Raw genomic sequence first — 24,899 nt, 5'->3', positions numbered from 1 at the left:
GAGAGAGAAAGGAGAGAAAGAAAGACAGAGAAACGAAGGAAGACATAGAAAGAGAGGAATACTGGCAAAAAAAAAATTCTTGACAAGCCGGGATTCTAGCCCGCGTGCTCAGGGCCCGAAGGCGAGCATCGTAATCACTCGGCAATCAAGTGACGCTAGCAAAGCATAATATAGCCTTGTATAGTATAGTGCATGAAGGGGTGAGAAAGGCAAGTCAAGGTGAGGATCAGAGACGTGATGGTGAAGATGAGGGAAAGGAGGAGGGGAGAGAGAGTAAGGCATAGAAAGAAAAAGAGAAAGACAGAGGAAGCGAGAAAAAGAGAGAGAGAGAAGGGAACAGAAGAAAGAGATAAAACGATAGAAGGACCGAGAAATATAAACAAATATATAGCGAAAGGGAGAAAGAAATAGAAATAAACAAAGACAAAAAAGACGTCGAAAAACCACAGAGAACCGAAAAAAGTGAAAAAATGAAAAATAAAAAAGAAAAAAAGAAGGCCGCCCAGCTCCACGCTTCGTTCAGGCTCGGTACGACTAGAGCGAAGCTGCCTGAATTGTTTTATCCATATCACAACGATAATTTGAACACCATTGCGCAACAAAAAGACATGGCCAATAGAGAAGTGGAAGCACCCAGCGCAATTTGCACAAGGCGTGTTTTCTTCTTTGTTGTCCGTGTCTTCTTGATGCGCGATCGTACCGAAATAATCGGTTACCAGCATGCCCAGAATGCTGCTCCCACAACAACAAATTTCAGGACGCACCCTGTACAGTTTAACTAAAAAGTGAACGCGTAATTGATAAACAGCGCAAAGGTTGCGCGCAGAAATGAGGGAGCAACAGCATGGTACGCTGACTCGCAACTGGAATTTCACTGAAACCACAAGGTACACGAACCTTTCATACATCATTTAGACAACGAAGTAAGAATGACATAGCAAAAGAGAAAGAAAAAAAGACCAACAACACAAAAGAAGTGAAGGTATGAAGGAAACAAATGGTGATGCCACCAGATGCGAAAAATTTTCTCAATTCTCTAAAAAACTCTCTAAAAAATATTGGACGAAAAGAAATCTGTCATGTTAGTTCGATGTCTCCCCACAGGTCCATGACCTCACTGCCAATCGTCTATTCTGCAATCCTGGCCTTCATTCGCCGGACCTGCTCTTGTGAGAAGGAATACATTAACGAAAGTTACGTATAATAGAATAACAGAGAGCTGAGCTAGTTGGTAAGTATTCATTCTAAAAAGACAGGGCGTGCAAACACGGACACAAGAAAGAAGTCAGGAGTCGGCGTTTGTGGTGTCCCGATTTCTTTCTTGTGTCCATGTTTGCATGCCCTGTCTTTTTAGAATGATTACCTATGATATTTACATTCTTGCACCATCAATTGCACTTAGTTTCGATAATACTGACGTATTTACTCTAACGTGAGGGCTGACATGACGTCGCACCATAAGTTACCCTTTAAACGCCAGTGTTGTCAACGTGCCTCGTAAGTCCACGATGTGCACACAGCTACTACAATTACAAAAACACGTCGATCCACCTCGTAACGCTTGGCTCAAAGCCATAAAATAGAGCATAGAAGAACTCGCTGACTACTTCGCATGAAACCGACTCCCACAACGCGTGGGATCCGCCAATTTTTTTTAGTTTTGATGCATTGTCGACACCCCTTGAAAACTAATACTGCCGAACTAATCAACCTAGCAGCTGCTGACTGTGTCCAAGTAGTGGAGCAAGGTATGCCATGAAGTTGTAAAAGCTGCATCTGTACAATTCGGCATGCAAGTTTCGTTCTGGATGTCCGGCATTGTTTATTTATTTATTTATTTGTGGTACACTCAAGGCCCCAGGGCATTACAGAGGGAAGTGGTAAATTGGAAATGAGTTGTACAACAGTAGAACAGTAGTACAATTCAGTAGCATAGTAATAAAGGATAGTAATATAACACATTTGTAATGCCTGGCCATACAGTGTTTGCTAATGCCTTACTCAAAGGACCAAGTTCAAAATATAAATGAATAAGATAACAAGAGACCCTTTTCATAATTGTAAAGCTAGCTTTCCTGCTATGCAGTTTGCCCAACTAATGGCGGCTAGTCACTTACTGCAGCGATTCCACTCCTGCGCCAACTGCGCCAAAATGCGCCAAATTGTATTTACTGCGCCATCCTGATAATATCGTCAAAAATTGCGCCAAACTGCGCCAAAGTCTCAGGTTTGGGGGCGTCTATCACCGGCAATCGCACCGCCGGCGCGTCAGAACATGTGCAGCTTGATTTTGGGGCTGCCAAAGTCGCAACCACGGACCAAGAATTATTCCGCTGAATAAATAGCGCTCGTGCGTGCGTCCCGAGTAAGCCACCATGCCATGCACGGTGCCGACGCCGCTTCTGTTCTGCAAGTCGGTTCTACAGCAAAATGCGATCTCCGCAGAGGCTCGTGACGTCTAGGCCTATCGGTAGCGAGAAAGTTGCGACGGTGATTCATCGGCGGACGTCGTCTGTTCCCGAAACGCTGCTGATAGCTCGTTTCAAGCGTCGCACGGCACGTAAGGAAAGCAATGTTCAGTAATAACTACATGCGCGCCGCTAAAATGTCTGTCACTTCTGTTTCTGCACATCGCGGAGTGAAATCTGGGATCGCTAGCAGTAGATATGGAACGATATCGGATTTTCCTTGCTTCGCGTTTATGGAAGAGCACGCGAACGGTGGGAACGCGTTGACACTTTTCCTCAGATATACTTTATCCGTGGCTCTTCATCCAGAAGAGCCTTTTCATAATTCCTTCCACCCACACATCCAAGTTTGTAATCACTCTGCGGTAAGTACGCCCTAAAAGGCCCTGCCCTTTCGAGCTCACGAGCTAGTGTTCCAATTCGAATTTTTTGCTTGCTTTTTTAAAAATGTATTGTGTACTCAGTTAATGTTCGGGATATCTACATTTTATTCTAGCTAGTACCTTCATTTGGTGCGAGCAAACTACTTATGGTAGCAAAGCACATGGCAGAATAAACTAGCAGTTAGGTAAAGGAGCTAGACAGTAATTTCAGGTCCGGAAGAAAATAATAAAGCTCTGCGCATAGTCATGTTGTGAGGACGAGAGTAGATAGCAGGAAGAAGAGGCAACATTCTTGTGTCATATGTACAGTACTCACAGATTGAAATAGAACAATTTAGGGCTAAGTAATGCACATATTTCTACCATCTCCAGTTCAGGTCATATTGGCGTAATTTTGACTCGAACCCGTTGATCAGAGCCAACATTACCTTTAAAGACCAGATTCATCTTAACGTGACGTGTTTATCTTGAGCAGTTGCGCATACCAGTCATTATACTAAGAAATTTGATGTAGTGTTTTGAGTACATGAGTACTGTACCTTTGTTTCCAATAGAAAAACTCGTGGGGGCCCAGCACAACTAGAGATCGAACCCAGTGCCTCCTACATTAGAGGCACACACACACACCCTTTACCACTGCTGTGGTGTGTGTAAAGTAGCCACCATTGTCAAAAAACTCTTTCCTTGCTTTTTCGCAATATATCGGCTGCACATGCACCCTCTTAGACACAGCGTATTGCTTGCAAATGTCTGTTGATGATCAGCTGTGCTGCCCCATCTCTACCCGCGCTGAACATACTGCACGCTGTGACATGGGCCGATACTTCTTTTGACTTGAATCTTGTTGTGCGATGCGCACTCGTTGTGTAAAGAATGAACACTTGAACAAAAACGATAAGCCTGTTTACTCGTTCATACCCCCTTTGGCACTATACGTACCAGATTGTGTTGTACCAGATGCACCAGATTGTTTTGTAGCTAAGGCCAGTACATACAATGACTGCAACACGAAAACAGCTGTGGCTGAATAAGTTGAGCCACTAGAGATGCCGAACTATAGTGAACTTCAAGGGCTGCAGAAATAGTCTTACATAATACATTCAATACCACAGTTTCCAGCTAACTTGCATAAAGGCGGCAACATAATCGGCAACGGATTTTCCACTTTACTAATCGTGTTTCGCGAACCCGTACCTCAAGTAGAGTACGGATGGCCTTGGCTGGACGTGTTTCCCCATGCTGTCGATACTAACCTTGCAATCCACATTTGGCGGTCGCAGAGGCTTGACAAGCATCACTGCTTGTTGTGTTTCTGGTCTGTAACGGCTAATCAATGCAGTCCTCTTGTCTGCATCCATTGTTAACTTATTAATGGCACACAATTTGATGCGCTCGACGAATCCTTCCCATGCTGCACTACCGCTAACATTGAACTCTGCAATGAAGACACTCCACACCATTTCGTCAATTTCACTGGCCGCACGGATGAGGAGACCATGTCTCAACACCACTGTAACAACACGTGCCGGACAGCAGATAAGCCAGTAACCAAAAAAGATTTATTTCAAGAGTGCATTATAGATGAATCTGTGCTCAAGGTGGCCAACACGATAACAGCGCATGTTTTGCAGGCACGTCACTGCACATTAGTTAAGGCAATGTTGCATTGAGAACGCACTTAAAATCAAATTTAATGTAGGCTGCACAAAAGTGGGAACCTTGCGACCACCTAAGTCACATGTTCTTGTTGGCTGCCATGCTCCTTGCCCATGCTGTCTGCCTCTGTTGTCATACAGTACTGATCTGAGCGTGTTCCTGTCCACGGTGCATGCGTCGCCATAGGCATGTGCAGGGTTCCCCATTAGGGGGGTGGCAAAGTCTCGCTGCAGCAACCCCCCTTCATTGGTCGAGTTCGAACAAAAACAAGCTTAACTGTGGATGCAAAAATGAATATAAAGCAATGACGTGCTTCTCAGAAAATGGCCTGCCTTTGGTCCCCAGGCTTTCAGGGGGTAAAAACGGGAAGTTAAACAGCTCTCGGAATGCAACAGCAATGGTCCTCGGCCGCCTATTATCATAAAATAACTGCATGGCGATAACCTTGCACTTTAAACAATGACAGGGCAGGTACGATTAAGTAAAGGTGTGTGGCAGACTCGGGCCCCCCATGCCCCGCTCGTGCACAACGCCTATGTACGTCACTAGTTCATTTGGTCGTGTGTGCAGTTGTGTTTATTATCTCTAAATAATTAACTGCCACACGCTTGAGCAAAACAACATTTCCAGCCGTTATAAATGGGCCATTACCTATTAATGCAACAGAAAAAGCACAATACAAAATTTTGTGTCGGTGCTTCTGTAAAATACCTTTGGAGCACCCTGTGATAGTAGCAATAGGTGTGCTTTAAAGTGCCAGCCTTTGGAAACGCTGGGCAGTCGAGCTCGCTGCGATTCGCCCTATCACACTCGCGATGCCAACACACCATTCACTGCACCCTGTTTAGGTGCCAAACACTGCACACATCGGACTGCTTTCTTGGAATAGAAAACTGTGGTATTCAGCAGTTGCGTTTATATGACCTAGATGGCACTAGGCACGCCCCTTATCATGTCAGCTAACACATGCATCTGTGTATATGCCATCGTGGACTAACAATACAACAGAGTTGCTCTATGTACTGGGCTGGTGCAGTGAACTTCGCTGTCCTGCGGCTCTCCGATGTAGTCTGGCAGGGCATCGTGGCGGATACAACAAAAACTGAGCTAGTTGATATGGATTCACACATGGGACTATGCAGCACTCACAAAAGAGACTAAGAACAAAAGAAGTGCACACAACAAGCACTTCTTTCATCCTTCGTCTTTTTGGTGAGCGCTGCACAGTCCTAAGTATGGACTACTTTCATTCTAACTTCACGGTCTGCATCTCTTCCTTGTTGTCAAGTGCCACTGTAACCTGAGTGGTTCGCACGAATGCATATTCTCCGCCTGTAGCTGTTGGCGAGGCTGCTGCGGCAGAGCATGCACTATTGTCCAAAGCCCTGCACTCTTGCGATAGTATATTAAAGTGGCGAAATGAGGGAAACACCTCCTGCACTGCTATGGCCGCTTGTGTGTGTGCGTTGTAAGATGCTGCCTGAGGTATTGTGCCCTCTGGCCAAACGTCTTGCCGCAGCAGGGGCAGGTGTGTGCTTTGGTGTCCTGCGAGTGCTGCTTCTTGTGGTGCCTCGGGCTTGTCATATTGTCCGTACTTGCTGTGCTCCATCGACATCTCCCTAGTGTGTATGTTCATGTGTCTCTCGAGTCTGTCGGCTCGGCTGAAGCCCTTCTGGCAGACAGTGCAGGTAAACGGACGCTCGCCTGTATGGGTCCGCTCATGCCTGGTGGTGTGGGACCTGGGTTTGGAGAGAAGTGTAAAAAGTCGTTAACATCCCTGCCAACCGTATTTCATAAAGGTGCAGTTGAACCCACCTATATCCAACCCATTTACATCAATATTAATGAGCACTAACAGACAAAAATGCCAAGGAAAGTATATTGGACGTTATTAGTAGTAAATGTAATGTAAATGTGAAGAAAGAAAAGTGGATGAAAAGAGAGCTTGCCGTAGGCAGGGACCGAACCTGCGACCTACTGCGGCGGCCATCCCCCCGTCCACTTTATGGGGTATATATGTGTATTTTAAATGTGGGAGCGTCAGTAAGCGCCGTCAGTCAGCGCCGCCAGTAGCCATGACACTGCGAGTGTGGAACACTCTTTTTCTGCCTGTTGGCGTCACGTAGCACGTGAACTTATTACGAGCTGGCAGCTGACCAATAATCCCTCGCATACTACCTGAAAGCATCAAGTCTGCCAGAACGAGACCCTCGCTATGAATGAAGGAAAGAAGTGGAAATCTTAAGGGCTTGTTTTTCTCTGTTATACACAATATTAATGAGCACTAACAGACAATAATGCCAAGGAAAGTATAGGAGTCGTTATTAGTAGTAAATGTAATGTAAATGTGAAGGAAGAAAAGTGGACGGAAGCTATGAAGCTATCTTTTCGTCCACTTTTCTTTCTTAATAATTAATATCAGCCTTATGTCGGCTCACGTTAATACTCCCGTCGACTCAGCCATACTTCAAAGCGCTAGTGTTCATACGCCAGCTCAATATTTATTGATCAGAGGCGTGAGTTACGGAGGGAAGGTGAGGGGCAGGTGACCCCTCCCCCCCACATACTCTTTCACCGGTAGTTCTTAATAAAATATCTCGTGTGAGTCATCTCCTTCAATAAAGATGTCCTTACTGGATTACAACCACTGATAAATCATATTTGAAGGCACGAGATCAAAAAGTGCCAAGTAGAGCACCATTTATGCGAGATATTGGCGTTGACGCCATGGTTGAAAAAGCTAATGATGCGCTAACGGACTGATGAGTCGACTCACTCAGACTCATATGGAGCAGTGAGTCTGAGTTTGAGTGAGTCCGAGTGAATAATATTTTGGTGTGTTCGAGTTCGCGTGAGTCTGGTTGAGAAAATTTTTAGTGATTCTGTGTCCGAGCGAGTCCGGCTGAGGAAACTTTTATTGAGTCTGAGTCTGAGTGAGCTCTAAGGGCAAAATATATTTCATGAGTGAGTCTGAGTGAGCTCCACACTTTTTGCCGACCTATGATAGCTCACATTCTTTGCAACCCTTCAGTGCATAAGATAGAAATGACATACATACAAAAGGCTATACACTCAAACCTCATTATAACAAAGTGGCATCTGCCACAAAAATAACTTCGTTATATCCAAAAATTTGTTAGAAACATTTACTTGTGCACTGTATCTATTACAAGACTATTCTTAATTTACTTCGTTATAACCGATAATTCGTTATATCCATGTTCGTTATATCGAGGTTTGAGTGTATAATAATTTTGCTGATCAATGTAGGGTAAAAGTAAGCATGTTACAGTGCAGAGCACCCTTCAAGGATCATAAGCAGATTAAAATGATCTGAAATGGTTGACAAGATCCACGAGATCAAGGAAGAAAATGTTGTAACTCTGAAAGTATTTGAGATTGGAGGGCGATATCTTGCTTAATAGCTCATACTGCAGCATCATCAAACATGGGTGCTGAATTTCATCGCAGTAAGACTAAAAATTATAGCTGTGCGAATAGCAAAATTTTGGGTGCGAAGTGAATTCGAATATTGAAGTCTGAGTGTGAATCGAATCTAATATTTTTCGAATATTTCTCGAATATTTCTAGTATATTTTTCGAATACTTCGAAGCGAAATTGCAGAAAAAAAAAGTTAGAAAGGATTCCTAAGCATATTCTTATGAGATAGCAACATAAAGTGTTTCTTTTCGCTAGGTTGATGAAGCACTGGCGGGGTGGTGTTTCATACTTGTCTTATCAAGAATGAGGCAATGTAGAGGCCGTATTCTATTTATGTACATGATTTGGTGCAACCTAAGTGTTGCCGAGAACACTTTACACGTGATAGGCAAAGATGCTATTTCCTCAGCCTCTCCTCCTCTTTCAACTTCTGTAGAAGCCCAACTGATGTGGTGGTCAAGGGTGTGCTCCCTTCAAGTCCGGAGTTCCAAATCTGCCTCGTAGACGTCGATATATAAGAACATCTGAAATTTTGGATGCTAGAAAGCTTCGGCTTCCGATTTTTCGGACTACCTGCCCAAATTTCAGGTCCAAAACAGCATTAATTGAGCCCCCACCTCTGCCACATCTTTCATCTCCATGTTGGAACCAGCGTTTTCTTGAGTTAGTGCATTTGCGACCGTAGCAGAGCTCGAAAGGCAGCTTTGCCACAATACCGGGGTGTGATGAGGTGAAGCATAGTGAAAATCTAGGGACCACTTTCAATCGGACGTTGACTGCGTCTTGGCAAAGTTCGACCGTAACGGAGCTTGAAAGGCAGCTTTGCCGCAATACGAGAGTGTAATGAGGTGAAGCATATTGAAAATTTGAAGGGGTGACTTTCAATCGGACGTTGACTGTATTTGTTTTTGGGAAGTTCGAATAGTAAAATTCCAGTGCGAATCGAATCAAATAGCAAACACTATTCGAAAAATATTCGAAATTTCGAATATTTGCACACCCCTACTAAAAATGAAACTGTTCATAACGATCCCCGCACCCCCCTTAATATAATGCACATAGGACGATTGCGTCACCTATGTACCACTGTGGCAATAACAAGAACTGAAAATGGGCTCACTTGTTATCACTGCTGTAGGGGCAATAAGAGCACCGGTGCTTGCCCTCCGGCCTCTCGTGGTGAGGGTCCTGCCGGTGGTTGTCCAGATCCGCAGTTGTTGGGAAAGCTTCTCCACATACGTCACAGCAGTACACGACACGCCGGATGATCACAGCATTCGTGCCTGCAGCGAAGAACATCACAGTGTTCGTGCAAAAGCAGTTTTGTGACTGTCTCTTGCATTTCAGAACTTGCGCTTTGTCATATGGTCTGTTGGATTCGCCTGCACCACTCTGAACTGGTCGACAAAACTTCAAGGAATGGCGCAAGACATGACAGGACAACACAAGACGCACACAATGCTGAAATCTCTTCGGTTGTCCTGTCATTTTTCGCGCTGTTCTTTGAGTATGTACAGGGTCGTACACATCTAAGGTGAACACCTCATTAGTAATTCAATACTTCATAGATAAAGCTTCAGTTTAGTAGATAATACAGAAAATTATTAGTGTGTTTATCGAAACCATGATTAGGAGTCATGTAATGAACATTTCCCTCTTGAAGAAGAATAGATGTAGTTTTACTGGCTTGAATACTTACGAGGTGTTCACTTTAGATGTGGTCGACCCTGTACAACCAACAAGCCCAACTATCTGCACTTTTGGTTGACAATATTCAGAAATTGCACAGCTCAAGTTCATGGTGCAACGCAAAGCTAAAGAAGAAGTTCGTGGTGCAACAACTAAAGAAGAATGGCAAACTCCCTCCACTGGCTACATCAGTGTCATGTTACGTAGACACCTCAGATTCACATAAGCTGGTTTTCAACAGTGCAGACACCCATGTCCTGCATTGTCTACTTGTGTTACTTCTTTGCAGCTGCATGCTTGCACCAGGCCAACACTGTCACCAGGGAAGGCACAGAAAAATCACAAACAAGACCTACACCTTTAAAGACGAACATCATGTTCAGAAGACACCACTGCCAAACCATTAGGCTGAATGGTAGGGTGCACCGCCTTGTAAACTAGTTCAGGCGGTGCAAGCAATTCTTAAGCGTACCTATAATAAATCAACACAGTAAAAACATCATTGGTAGGATTTTCTCTAAATGTTCATGAACATTTGTGTTGTAGGAAATGTGAATAACAAAGACAACAGCAATCAACACATCAAAACGAAACAATAAGCAAGAAGAGTTAGGGGAATTGAGGTGCTAAGTTGGTTTTTTCATTAGTCGCAACACAACTAAGAAAAAGTCATGGCCGTCCACTCCTGGGAAAGATGCAGCTCCACTTCAGCGTCCACTCTCTGTTGCGAGATCTGAAAAATGCAATATAGCAAGAGCTGAACCACTGGCAGATGCACAAGTCTCAGTTTATTGCCTTAGTATTCCTCAGCAGAAGTGAAACTTCATTATACTGACACAGCAGATAAACACACTTTGTTATATTCAGGTTATGAATACGAGTTGTTCCATGTACACTACTCATGGATTGAAATGCACAAATTTACGGCTTTGTGTAAGTTGTTTGGCTCTGAGTAACTTGTATCTTGCGGTTTCTGACCTGCTGCTAGCTCTGCGGTCACTCGCCACCGTAGGTCGGCAAACTCACCCATCAGTCGACTCCACTCGGATCGAGCCACGAGTCCGAGTCTCATTAAGTCCGTGTGGGCAATATTTTGGAGAGCTTGAGCCCGAGTGAGCCCTTAGAGCAAAATATATTTCTTGAGTGTGAGTGAGCTCGAAGTCTTTTTGCCGACCTATGGTCCCATCTATTCAACTTCAGCATTACTATTGGCCTGACATCGGCTCACGTTTATAGCCACGTCTACTTGCACATACTTCAACGGACTAGCGTTCATACACCAGCTCAATATTTATTGATCAGAGTGGTAAGTTAGGGGAGGGGGGTCGACATCCCTCCCAAAAGCTCTTTCACGGGAAGTTCTTGATAAAGAAATAATCGTCTCTTTCAATAAAAATGTCCTTTCTGGGTTGCAACCATTGCTAACTCGTATTTGGAGGCACGAAGTAGAGCTCCAATTATGTGAGATATTGGTGTTAAAGAGCGTTGACACCATCTTCAAAAAAGTTAAGTATATGCTAACAGACTCATGAGTCGACTCACCAAACGATGCTAGAGGACTCGGGTAATTGTATAATGTTGAAAGCTGAAGCTGTCGTGATTATAGAGTGGTTTATCAGTCTCGGAAGACTTCCTAGTAGCACCAATTGTTGAGGCAACATTGTGAATGTTGCCTTAACGTTGAAGGCATACATTGATTCAACGTTATGGCAACATTGCGTGCTACTAAGGCTGCTTCTCATTCTGCTTCGGCGTAGTGCTCAGAGCACTTTCTAAGAACAGCAGTATGGTTTACTCAGTTAATGTTCGGAATCGCTACATTTTATTCGACCTAGTTCCTTCAATTGATGCGAGCAAACTATTTACTGTAGCAAAGCACACGGCAGAATAAACTAGTACTTAGGTGAAAGAGCAAGACCGTCATTTCAGCTCTAGAAGACCATAACAAAGCTCTGCGCAGAGTCATGTTGTGGGGATTAGAGTAGGTAGTAGATAGCAGGAAGGAGAGGCAACGTTCTGGTGTCATATGTACGGTACTCGCGGTTTGAAACGGGACAATTTAGGGCTAAGTAATGCACATACTTTCGTTTCTACCATCGCCAGTTCGGGTCATATTGGCGTAATTTTGTCTCAAACGCAAAGGTCAGAGCCAAAATTACCTTTAGACCAGATTCGTCACGACATGACATTGTTATCTCGAGCAATCACGCACACCAGTTGTTACACTAAAAAATTTGATGTCACGTTTGAATCCATTAGTACTGTACCTCTCTTTCCATTGGAAAGACTCGTGGATGCCCAGCACAACTAGGGATCGATCCCAGCGCCTCCTATGTTGGAGGCGCACGCTCTGCCACTTTACCACTGCTGTGATGTGTGTAAAGTAGCCGTCATTGTCAAAAGAACTCTTTCCTCTCCTTTTCGCAATATATCGGCCCTACATGTGCCCTCTTGGACACAGTGTATTGCTTGCAAATGTCCAATGACGATCAACTGGGCTGCCCCATCTCTACCCAAGCTAAACATACTGTGCGCTCTGACATGGGCCAATACATTCTTTGCTTGAATCTTGTGCGATGCGCACTCGTGTAAAGAATGAACACTTGAACAAAAATGATAGGCCTGTTTCCTCGTTCATACCCCTCTTTTGCACTAAACATACCAGATTGTCTTGTAGCAGATGCAGCAGATTGTTTTGTAGCAGAGACCATCACACATACAATTATTGCAACATGAAAACAACTGTGGCTGAATAAGTTGAGCCACTGGAGGTGTTGAACTATAGTGAACTGTAGTTTCCTAGAAGGGCTGCAGAAATAGTCTTACGCAACATATTCGATACCACAGTTTCCGGCTACCTTGCATAAAGGTGGCAACATAATCAGCAACGGATTTCCCACTTTACTGGTCAGGTTTCGTGAACGCGTACCTCAAAAGTAGAGTACGGATGGCCTTGGCTAGACATGTTTCCCCACGGTGTTGATAACCTTTCAATACACATTCGGCAGTCACAGAGGCTTGACAGGCATCTCTGCTCGTTACGTTTCCGGTTCGTAGCAGCTAATCAATGCAGTCCTCTTGTCTGCATTCATTGTCAACTTGTTAATGGCACACAATAATTTGATGCGCTCGGCATATTCTTCCCATGTTATAGTACTACTAACACCGAACTCTGCAATGAAGACACTCCACGCCATTTCGTTTATTTCACTGGCCGCACGGACGAGGACACTGTGTCTTGTCACCACTGCAATAACTCACGCCGGACAGCAGATGAGCCAGTAACCAAAAACGATTTATTTCAAGAGTGCATTATATAGATGAATTATATATATAGAATATATAGAAGAGCAAACACAATAACGGCGTACACTCAAACCTCATTATAACAAAGTGGCATCTGCCACAAAAATAACTTCGTAATATCCGAAAATTCGTTATAAACATTTACTTGTGCACTGTATCTATTACAAGACTATTTCTCATTTACTTCGTTATAACCGATAATTCGTTATATCCATGTTCGTTATATCGAGGTTTGAGTGTATGCTTTGCAGGCACATCACTGCACGACGTTAGTTAAGGCGATGTTACATTGAGAACCAATTTAATGTGTAGGCTGCACAACTGAGCACAAAAATGGGAACCTTGCGACATGAATGTCAACTTGGTTTTAATGTAAACGATCACCTAAGTCACGAGTTCGTGTTGGCTGCCATGGTCCTTGCCCATGCTGTCTGCCTCTGTTGTCATGCGGTACTGATCTGAGCCTGTTCATGTCCACGGTGCATGCCTCACCATTAAGGGGGGGGGGAATCTTTCTACAGCGACACCCCCCCCCGCCGTTGGTCGAGGAGTTCAAACAAAAACAAGCTCAACAGTGAATGCAAAAATGAAAGTAGACCAGTGACGTGCTTCTCAGAGCGGCCTGCCTTTGGTCCCCAGCTTTCCGGAGGTGAAAATGAGAAGTAAACAGCTCTTGGAATGCAACATCAATAGTCCTCGGGCTCCATTATCGACAAAACTGTGCATGGCCATAACCTTGCTCTTAAAACAATGACAAGACAGGTACGATTGCCCCCCCCCCCCCCACATGCATGCCTATGTGCGTCACTTGTTCATTTGCTCACCTCTGCAGCTGCGTTTATTATCTCCAAATAATTAACTGCCACACGCTTGAGCAAAACAACAGTTCCAGCCGTCATAAGTGGGTCATTGCCTACTTAAAGGAGCACTGACATCAAATTTCAAGATCGAGATGTGCCCATCATTCGATCGCTTGGTATGCATAGGTCTTCTTGGCCAAATTTGAACGGCATCCGTCGCGTGGAAGTTATTTTAATTCGATGTCAAACAGCGTAGGAGAAAAAACAAAAAATCGGCTGCCCTGCAACATCGACACTAGTGCTACGTGTTCGGTGTGATACATTGCACAAAAATCACCCTGAGTGACGATACGCTAGTAACAATGACGTCGACGATCTCTGAGTGTGTTTCGAGCCGACTGCCAGCCATGCTTTCACTCTCTTTGCTGTGCCGAAGCGTGCGGCGTACGTTTGCGGGGCGCACATGCACAATACGACGACTGGCACCCGGCGAGGCCTATTGTTCCGCACCCCTCTCGCTTTGTTGTCGGGCTGCTCTCGAGGTAGTTTTCGTGAGGGGTCACGCGCTTAACAGGTTTAACCCATACCGAGGCACCCACATACTTTCAATCTCTACCGCGCGCGGGGCCCCGATTTGAAAACCGCGCTTTCTACGTCACCACAGCTTGAGTGCACGTGGTCTTTGACGCTCCCCGCATGGGTCGCTAGTTTCTTGTGGTTTTTATGGCGGGCGTTTTGAAGTGACGCTAAAATGGTCACAATTAACTACGCTAGAATTAGTTATACGATACGCTAGAGCATTTACGATTTAACTTAGGGATTACCAGACCCAAAGCTACAAATTACAGTAAAAAAGTCACCAACAAAAATTTTGCTGTCAGGGGTCCTTTAATGCAACAGAAAAAAAACATGACACAAAATTCTGTGTCAGTGCTTCTCTAAAACACCTTTGGAGCACCCCGTGATAGTAGCAATAGGTGTGCTTTAAAGTGCCAGGCTTTGGAAACGCTGGGCAGTCGAGCACGCTGCAGTTCGCCCTATCACACTAGCGATGCTAACACACCATTCACTGCACCCTGTTTAGGTGCCAAACACTGCACACATCGGACTGCTTTCTCCGAATAGAAAACAGTGGTATTCAGCAGTTGCGATTATATGACCTAGATGGCGCTAGGCACGCTCCTTATCGCGTCAGCTAACACATGAATCTGTGTATATGCCATCATGGACTAACAATAAAACAGAGTTGCTCTATGTACTGGGCTGGTGCAGTGAACTTCGCTGTCCTGCAGCTCTCCGGCGTAGTCCGGCAGGTCATGGCGGCGGATACAACAAAAATGAGCTAGTTGATATGAATTCACACATGGGACTATATGCAGCACTCACAAAAAAGACTAAGAACGAAAGAAGTGCACACAACAAGCACTTCTTTCATCCTTCGTCTTTTTGCTGAGCGCTGCACAGTCCTAAGTATGGACTACTTTCATTCTAACTCCACGGTCTGCATCATCTCTTCCTTGTTGTCAAGTGCCACTGTAACCTGAGTGGTTCGCACGAATGCATATTCTCCGCCTGTAGCTGTTGGCGAGGCTGCTGCGGCAGAGCATGCGCTATTGTCCAAAGCCCTGCACTCTTGCGATAGTATATTAAAGTGGCGAAATGAGGGAAACACCTCCTGCACTGCTATGGCCGCTTGTGTGTGTGCGTTGTAAGATGCTGCCTGAGGTGTTGTTCCCTCTGGCGAAACATCTTGCCGCAGCAGGGGCAGGTGTGCGCCTTGGTGTCCTGCGAGTGCTGCTTCTTGTGGCGCCTCGGGCTTGACATATTGTCCGTGCTTGCTGTGCACCACCCACACCTCCCTAGCGTGTATGTTCATGTGTCTCTCGAGTAGGTCGACTCGGCTGAAGCCCTTCTGGCAGACAGTGCAGGTAAACGGGCGCTCGCCCGTATGAGTTCGCTCATGCCTGGTGGTGTGGGACCTGGGCTTGGAGAGACGTGGAAAAATTCGTTAACATCCCTGCCAACCTTATTTCATAAAGGTGTAGTCAAACCCACTTATATCCAACACATTTACATCAAGTTATCCATACCTGCCAACCTAGGGACCTCGAGAATCAAGAGATTCATAAAACAAAAGGGAGTGGAGGGGCAATGACATAAATATGACAGCCAATATTGGGGTTGCTCTTGCGTTTTCGGTTTCGTTATAAAAAGAATGTCACTGAAATGAAGCGTGCCCAACCAAAGTGTGTAAGTTCGCTATAACCGATAATTCGTTATAATGAGGTTCAACTGTTGAGCTTGGCAGTAGTATGTGTCTGGCCCTACGTTACACTCCACTGTGCCATGGCCAGACGTATCGCTGGCACCCCCTTGAAAACATACCGTCCCGGCCTGTCTGCAGCACTTGCTTATGCAGCCAGTCAGAAGCTATCCTTCTTGTGGGCTCCTGCCTTTGCCTTTTAACAGCAAAGCTGTTTAGCAAACCGTCCCTTGTGAGTCGATCCAGAAAACTATCATCATCATAAGCGGGTATGTGCCACAGATGGGTAAATCCCACTACTCACTACTGGTCCACTAAAAATGAAGAAGGCAACAGTTAGCCCAACAAATGGTTGCGAAGCAAAGGCGGAGGGCCGAGGACCCCGAGTATGTACGAGAGAATACTAGGAAACAGGAGAGGCAACGGCGGCTGAGAGAAGACTGATGGAAGGGCTATGCCAGCGAAGACGTGCCCGTAGATCTATGAGAGGTGCGAACGCTTGGTTTCAGCGCGAGTTTCTGTCTCTGTAGTTTGGACAACCGTGTCGTGTCTGTGACTGTCTGCGGTTTAACTCGAACTTCTCTGTGCTGAGAATCAACGTAGAAACAACCTAGCATCACCTAGCTAAAGCCTAGCAACAGCCTAGAAGAACCTAGAACCTGCATAACCTAGCTAAGGCCTAGAAACAAGCTATAAGCAACCAGATTAGTCTTCGGAATCATCCAGTTTCACTGTTTCAAGCCTTGCGCGTCTTAGTGCAAGCTTCGCCATTTTTTTTGGCTTTTTGGAGAAATTTGAAACTCGCCTCCCTCCTCCACTTGCCTCCGCTATAGCAGGCCATACCCTGCCTTCTTCTCACCCTCACATAATTTTCCCTCACTGTCGCTTCCCTTCCCCACCCCTTGATATACTATACTATACGAAGCTATGGAGATGACTTTTAAGGGCTCGTTTTTCTTTGTTATAAACAATATTAATGAGCATTAACAGACAATAATGCCAAGGAAAGTATAGGGGATGTTATTTGTAGTAATTGAATATAAATGTGAAGAAGGTAAAGTGGACGAAAATATAACTTGCCGCCGGCAGGGACCGAACCTGCGGCAGGTTCGGTCCCTGTCGGCGGCAAGTTACCTTTTCGTCTGCTTTACTTTCTTCACATTTATATGCTGATTACAACAAATAACATCCCCTATACTTTCCTAGGCAATAAATTATTGTCTGTTAGTTCTCATAATATACGAAGCTATGTCATGCTTTACCCTCTCCCCGCCTCATCTTTGCATCATTCCTCAGCCTCATTTCCCTTTCCCACCCACCCCCTTGCTACTATACGTGGCTATGCTATGCTAGGAGCTGCTTGACACATACCCACTAGACTAGTTATAGACAGCTTCTCCATTTTTCGTAGACCTGAGGTGAGTGGTGGGGCTTGCCCAGTTTCTGCGGCACACACGCTCTCTGCTATGCTGCAAACATTGCCTTGAAAGGTTCAAGCTCAGTTATAACAGCTCCACTGTACAATTGTCCATTGGATGCCATTTTTAGTCCTTGAAAAACGAGTTACAGGGCCTTGAAAGTCCTTGAATATCCTTAAATTTTTGCCTTTGAAACCAGTACAAACCCTGGCCTGCACACGTCCCCTCATACGTTCATAGGTATGCGCTCTTTGTTGTCCTCTTCAGCCTCCCTGTAATGACCCCTTCTCAACTGCCAAGCTTTCGGAACACCACTTTGCTATACTACGCATAGTGCCAAGACACTGTTGCTCCCGAGAGAATCAAACCTTGCCTGACAATTGGGCTAGTTGGTAAGGATTCATAAATTCCTCCGTGATCCTGTCTTACTTCGTGGCCCCGAATCAAACCTGCCCCCATTGTCGGTGCCTCCCACCCTGAGCTGCTTGTCAAATGACTGCGGCCACTTGTCTGCAAATTAACATACTATCTGTGGTGCACCTTTCTTCTGGTAAGGCACTGGTCAGTCAAGCGGGCCGGTGCAAGTGGGGCAATTAGAAGACAAAGGGTGGATAGTCGGGTCTCTCGTAACACCCACAATGTGACAGAGTTTTTGACTCTGTTAAAGGGATACTGAACAAAAATTGGAAGAACTGACGAAAACATTGAAATTCTACTCGAAAGACGCGACTGTTCCAATAAACAGTTTCCTTCACATATTTTTTGAACAGAACAGTTGGCTGTATTTTTGGTGGACTGTCAGTGCGCACGACATCACATTCACCGCGGCATATGCAGGGTGCACGTGTTCCTGTCCACCTCTCCCTTGCATCTCACTGTCCCCCTTCCACAAAGACGCTGAGGCGTGCCCCACCATTTAGGGGCTTTACCCCAGCCGGGAGCAATGTTCGCTGCCAGTGCCATTCGTAGTGGTTCCTGCAACCGTAGTGGGAGCTGAGCGGGTTGAGAGATGCGGTCGACGGCTGGCATTCTTGGCATGCCCGTTTCCGGTACATGAAAGGTCACCTCCCCAAGTTCACGGCGCGGCCGCTAGACACGGCAGTTTGTGAAAAACGCATTCAATTCATTATTTCCCTCTAGTTTTTGTCGGAAATGAAGGTTGTGTCTATCGATTTTAGCATTCAATCATTGAATTTGGTTTAAATCCTGGCGGCAAAAATTTTGCTCGATATCCCTTTAAGTGAACAACACCATCTTGGAAGCAATCGGAGAAATATTTACCAAAAGTCGAAATGTGATCTTCAGAAAATCGAATTTTCTGCCATTCTTCACAATGTGAATGCCTCAGCTCCCCTTGAGGGGGACGTGGAAATCTTTACGTTTTCATTTTTAATCCTTTTGGCCATGAAATTTGGCACATGTGTGATGCTACTGTAGTATGAACTGAGCAAGATATCACCGTCCTATCTCCGATACTTTCCGAGTTACATTTTTCTTCTACTGATCTCGTGGAGAATGTCGAGAACTTCAAAAATATGCTAGAAATGTGTTTTATCTCTCTACATACTCTGAGGTGTATGCTACACCCTTTAACATGCTTGTATATATTTCAATTTTTTGCAGGATGTTGTATAGCTCACATTTTTTGTAACCTTCATTGCATAGGCTAGAAATGGCATACATACAAAAGGCTATAATAAATTTGCTGATCAATATAGGGTAAAAATAAGCATGTTACAACGGCACCCTTCAAAGATCATTAAAATGATCTGAAGTGGTTGCCAAGATCCACGAGGTCAAGGAAGAAAATGTTGTAACTTTGAAAGTATTTGAGATAGGAGGGCGATAACTTGCCTAGCTCATACTATAGCAGCATCAAACATGGGTGCCGAATTTCATCGCAATAAGATTAAAAATGAAACTGTTCGTAACGATCCCCACGGCCCCCTTAAAGGGGTGGTGCCATCAAATTTCGAGGCTATAACAAGCCCGTTGTGGTTTTCCTCTGTATGCAAGGACATTCCACACGAAGGGTCGGACACACCAAACGTTTAGAATATATTTTAATTCACTTCCAAAGTGTACCTAAATGCCCATTCTCCCGATCGAAACCCATCGCTAGCGCGCGTACACTGACGTAGATCTGTAGGGTGGGCAACGAAAGTTGTAGTGACGTCACACCAAATCTGCTGTAGTAACGTGAGTGACCTCCAGACCTCCGCCGTTTCCGCAACGTACGTACCGGCTGTAGTGAACCAGAATACATTCTAGTTCGCTATAGTACCGGCAAAGCATCAGTTGCTACATCACTCGCCGAGTTTCGATCGCTTCCTGGCTAAATGCGTCACAGCCTTGTGTGGTCACGTGACCACGCCTCCTACAGTTCTACGTCACTGCCCAACCTTGGCGCCCAGAAACCGAAACCGAAAGTTGTCCACATCAAAAGGCGATATTAAGTTATTTAGCGAGAATACATGAATCTTGGTGCCTGCATCATGCTTCCTGGAGCTATAGTAAACGCTTACAGCAAAGAACGCGCAAGCCACAAATTTGGTGGCACCACCCCTTTAATACAGTAAACTCCCGTTAAGACGAACTCGGCTAAGACGAATTCTCGCTTATGCCGAACAACATGGGACCATTTGTTTGGTTTCCCATAAACTCAATGCAAAAAAAATCTGCTTAAAGGAGTACTGACACGATTTTGAAGTGCAGCAAAACGGACGTTTTTGGTTTCCTTGCCATGTAGTGTTAACGCTCTCCCCACACCGCATCCGGGAACCACGTATAAATATTTAAGTTTGATTTTAAAGTTTTCATCTACCAGCATCTGCAAGGCAGCTTCACCGCATGGAGAGCCCTATGACGTTTCAAGTCAGCTCACTTGCTTTGCGAAATCTGGGTTCTGCATGCAGCCTAAATCACAGAAATCGCTGTCGGAGGCACTGGACGACAGTTCACTCATCATGAACCACGTTCGACTGACAGCAAAGGACAGCAGGTGCATATTTCGTGGGTTGCAGTCTGCCCGTGATGTCACGGGCACACTTGACACGTCACTATGAAGCCGCCCTCTCGAAACCGAAACCGAAACTGCTGGTTGAAAGAAGCGGTATTAAAAATATATGCAATGCATCCCCAGGCACCACGACACTCTTTTTAGGGTTCTCGACACCCGTGCTTTCATTTAGAGCAACAACCCGAAAAATTTTAATATTCATGTCAGTAGTCCTTTAAGATGAACCACCTAACTGTACTCTTCTGTTAAGACGAACTTATGCAGTGACCGACAATACTGGCAATTCTGTGAAATGAACATTGCAGTCTTGGTGGGGCATTCAGGTGACCAAGGAAAAGAAAAAAAGCAAAGAAGTGCTTCCTGGAGCAAAGATGCGAAGCAAACCGCGACGCGGAGGGCGTGAAATAAACGAAAAAGAAAGGTCAGCGGATAGAGCTGGTATCCTCCTCACCCCCAGCCTGTGGGTGGAGGAGGTGCCAGCTTTATCAGCATAGAAAGCCACAACAAGAGTTGGGGGATTTACAACTGGGACCTCCAAGCCATTGTGTCCTTTTGTGTTCCCCCCTGTTCTTTGGTTTCCCAGCTGAAGTACAAAGAACAGAAGAGCACAAGAGCTTGGGACCCCCCCTCGCTGTGGTCAGAAGGGCAAACGACACAAGGACCAAACGCAAGCGGAGTGAAAAGAAATGAAAGTGACAACGAGAACAAAAATTGTCTCTGCATTAGAATCGGGTACGAAACCGAACCAAGTTTGTGGTGCTAGCACTCCCATCAGAGGGATCAGGTGCATTGTCATTGCCATCAAAGAATGGCGGCCGACCACATTTTGTGGTCAGTTTGCGTTCGTTCGCATAGGGCCTGTGTGCATTGTATCTGTTCTCAGTGAAGTGCAAATTGTGATAAGCCATTTTATTATGGAAGTGCACGACAAAGGAAGGCTATTTTGCACACTCAATATAGCTGCGTCGTGTCTTTTTCGTGCGCGCAAGGCTTGTGACTGTGAGTAGCACAATGGGATATCGTCAGCTGCACGTCGATCAGAAAAGGTTCCTATGGGAAAATATGCGGACCTCAAGGAAAAGCTTGCAGGCTTTCTTAAGCAAGTCAGCGTATAATGACTTTGTCAAGGTAACAGCACGAGACCGAGGCGTATCCAGAAGTGATCTTAGAGCCAGCAAAAAGAGGCTTACAGAAGAAATTGACTGCCAGGAGAATAAATTTTATATCTTTGAAGGAAAATTGTCCTTGGCTCTCTTTTTTTTTCTAATCATCAACATAGGAGCGTTTTATCATTAAAATGTGGTCGCAATACCTTCATGAGCATTTTTGTTTTTGAATCCGCAAAATCGGGTGCTCATTAGATTCGTGTAAATACTCTACTTTAAGGCATAGTTTTTATCAAGCTGAGCCAATAAAATCCTTTTTTCTTGTCATTTTGCCCCATTGTAAGTCCACTCCATTCAGTGTTTTCAAGTAACATATTTGGATGCACTTGGCATGTTAGCATGCCTCTTTTTTGGGGGCACTTCTGATAAGACGAACAGATGACCATGGTCCCTTAGAGTTCGTCTTAGCGGTAGTCTACTGTATAATGCATACGCTCTCTGGAAACATAGGACGATTGCGTCACCTATGTGCCACTGTTGCGATAACAAGAACTGAAAATGGGCTCACTTGTTATCACTGCTGTAGGGGCAATAAGAGCACCGGTGCTTGCCCTCCGGCCTCTCGTGGTGAGGGTCCTGCCGGTGGTTGTCCAGATCCGCAGTTGTTGGGAAAGCTTCTCCACATACGTCACAGCAGTACACGACACGCCGGATGATCACAGCATTCGTGCCTGCAGCGAAGAACATCACAGTGTTTGTGCAAAAGCAGTTTTGCGACTGTCTCTTGCATTTCAGGACTTGCACTTTGTCGTATGGTCTGTTGGATTCGCCTGCACCACTTTGAACTGGTCGACAAAACTTCAAGGAACGGCGCAAGACATGACAGGACAACACAAGACGCACACAATGCTGAAATCTCTTCGGTTGTTCTGTCATTTTTCGCGCTGTTCTTTGAGTATGTACAGGGTCATACACATCTAAGATGAACACCTCATTAGTAATTCAATACTTCATAGAAGCTGTAGTTTACTACATAATTCAGAAAATTATTAGTGTGTTTATCAAAACCATGATTAGGCGTCATGTAATGAACATTGCCCTCTTGAAGTAGAATAGACATAGTTTTACTGGCTTGAATACTTATGAGGTGTTCACTTTAGATGTGTTCGACCCTGTACAACCAACAAGCCCAACTATCTGCACTTTTGGTTGACAATATTCAGAAATTGCGCAGCTCAAGTTCATGGTGCAAAGCAAAGCTAAAGATGAAGTTCATGGTGCAACACAAAACTCAAGAAGAATGGCAAACCCCCTGCACTGGCTACATCAATGTCATGTCACGTAGACACCTCAGATTCACATAAGCTGGTTTTCAACAGTGCAGACACCCGTGTCCTGCATTGTCTACTTGTGTTACTTCTTTGTAGCTGCATGCTTGCACCAGGCCAACACTGTCACCAGGGAAGGCACAGAAAAATCACAAAGACCTACACCTTTAAAGACAAACATCATGGTTCAGAAGACACCACTGCCAAACCCTTAGGCTGAATGGTAGGGTGCACCGCCTTGTAAACTAGTTCAGGCGGTGCAAGCAATTCTTAAGCCTTCCTATAATAAATCAACACAGTAAAAACATCATTGGTAGGATCTTCTCTAAATGTTCATGAACATTTGTGTTGTAGGAAATGTGAATAACAAAGACAACAGCAATCAACACATCAAAACGAAACAATAAGCAAGAAGAAATAGGGGAATTGAAGTGCAAAGTTGGTTTTTTCATTAGTCGCAACACAACTAAGAAAAAGTCATGGCTGTCCACTCCTGGGAAAGATGCAGCTCCACTTCAGCGTCCACTGTCTGTTGCGAGATCTGAAAAATGCAATAGAGCAAGAGCTGAACCACTGGCAGATGCACAAGTCTCAGTTTATTGCCTTAGTATTCCTCAGCAGAAGTGAAACTTCATTATACTGACACAGCAGATAAACACACTTTGTTATATTGAGGTTACAAATACCTGCTGTTCTATGTACAGTACGCGTAGATTGAAATGAAAATTTAGGACTAAGTAACACACATACTTTTATCCCCAGTGTCTATAGTTCGTGTATCAGCGTAATTTCGACTTGAGCACATACATCACAGCCAACATTACCTTTAGCAGCCAGATTTGCAGGGACCTGACGTGTTTATCGTGACCAATTGCTCATGCAAGTCATTAGACTAAAAAAACTATATTGCATTTCAATCTGTGGGTAGTGTACAGTACGGTCCACTGTTAAAGGGAACACTCCAATGAGCATCTTTCATTTTGCCGGCCCTCTAACCGCAAGTGGACAAGGAAACATTGTTCATGCACTGCACGAGTCTGTCAAGAAGAGGCAGAACTGTCAACCACCAGTAGTCTTATCCAAGTCTAAGCCACTATGTTTTTGCAAGAGAGCGAAATCCAGACATGCCCCGCACGCAAGTGTTCCCTTTAACAGTGGACCCGGCTGTACATCATAGTTTCACAATAATGCACTAGAGGGAAATGTGGCGCTAGTGTCTATGGAAGTTGCAATGCAGGGCGGATTAGCCAGCATGGGCATGCTGGGTAGTACTACATGGATTTGCCTAAGCTTTGTTGTTTCAGCTCTGTGCGACTTTTCTTACTTTTAAAACTGGCAATTACATAAAAAGTTCAGCAGTCTTACTTCACCACCCTGACCCTTTCAGGCTGACCAATCCAAATCGGCCCGTGAGGTTCACAATGAGCCATTTTCTTTATCTGAAACAAAAGCCGAAACACAACAATAAACGAAGCCACAAGTGTGTTCGAAGCCGCAAGCAGGAAGGCTAGGCAAATCCAGGTACTACCCACCATTCCCATGGTAGCTGAACAATCGCAGTGCCACAGTTCCCTCTACTAATTATTGTAGGAAACTCTACGCTGTACACGATGCATAAAAAGTTACATCATTATGCTGACTGTTTGTTATGCCAAAGCCTGTCACAGTGAGGCATAAAACACAAAAAGGGGGAAAAGAGGTTGATTTTCATGTATTTTTCTTGTTCCCTTTTTTAAACAGAACAATTAGCACCAAATTTTTCCTGGCTTTATCTCCTTTGAACGCTAACAACCAAAACGAAGCCGAGTTGAAGGTTTACACGGGGCGATAAACTGCAGCCGAAGGAAGCGCTTCTCAATTATGTGCACTTTCTCTATTAGAGCAACAAAAGGCAAGGATTTTGTGGGTCAACCCTGAAACTTTACGGTGCAGCTGTACTCACCAGACTTAGCAAGACAGTTCTTCATGTAAGTTATCCAGTTACTACAAACACACAGAAAGACATGACAGGACGGGCACTG

The 24,899-nt window shown here is 44.8% G+C and overlaps 1 protein-coding gene across 3 annotated transcripts; it reads right to left on the bottom strand.

The window, feature by feature from the left end:
- Nucleotides 1–3,839: 3,839 nt before the first annotated feature.
- On the bottom strand, nt 3,840–22,376 carry LOC119402261 (zinc finger protein 135-like). Of its 3 annotated transcripts, none has more exons than XR_007417185.1 (2): nt 9,070–10,037; nt 3,840–6,246 (listed from the first exon to the last, which is right to left on the bottom strand). XR_007417185.1 is itself a non-coding variant. In XM_049418562.1 (2 exons), exons 1-2 carry the CDS (start codon nt 22,295–22,297, stop codon nt 5,754–5,756), a joined length of 672 nt encoding a protein of 223 aa, XP_049274519.1. In that variant the 5' UTR covers nt 22,298–22,376; the 3' UTR covers nt 3,840–5,753. The 3 variants fall into 3 exon arrangements, 2 of the variants coding, with proteins under 2 accessions (XP_049274519.1, XP_037525325.2); XM_049418562.1 differs by lacking the exon at nt 9,070–10,037 and adding an exon at nt 22,119–22,376; XM_037669397.2 differs by lacking the exons at nt 3,840–6,246; nt 9,070–10,037 and adding exons at nt 14,639–15,723; nt 22,119–22,376.
- Nucleotides 22,377–24,899: the final 2,523 nt, after the last annotated feature.

This window comes from Rhipicephalus sanguineus, chromosome 8, assembly GCF_013339695.2.
Source record: "Rhipicephalus sanguineus isolate Rsan-2018 chromosome 8, BIME_Rsan_1.4, whole genome shotgun sequence".
NCBI classification, from domain to species: domain Eukaryota; kingdom Metazoa; phylum Arthropoda; class Arachnida; order Ixodida; family Ixodidae; genus Rhipicephalus; species Rhipicephalus sanguineus.
The sequence above is the reverse complement of the archived record's forward strand: the minus strand, read 5'-3'. Positions and strand labels throughout refer to the sequence as shown.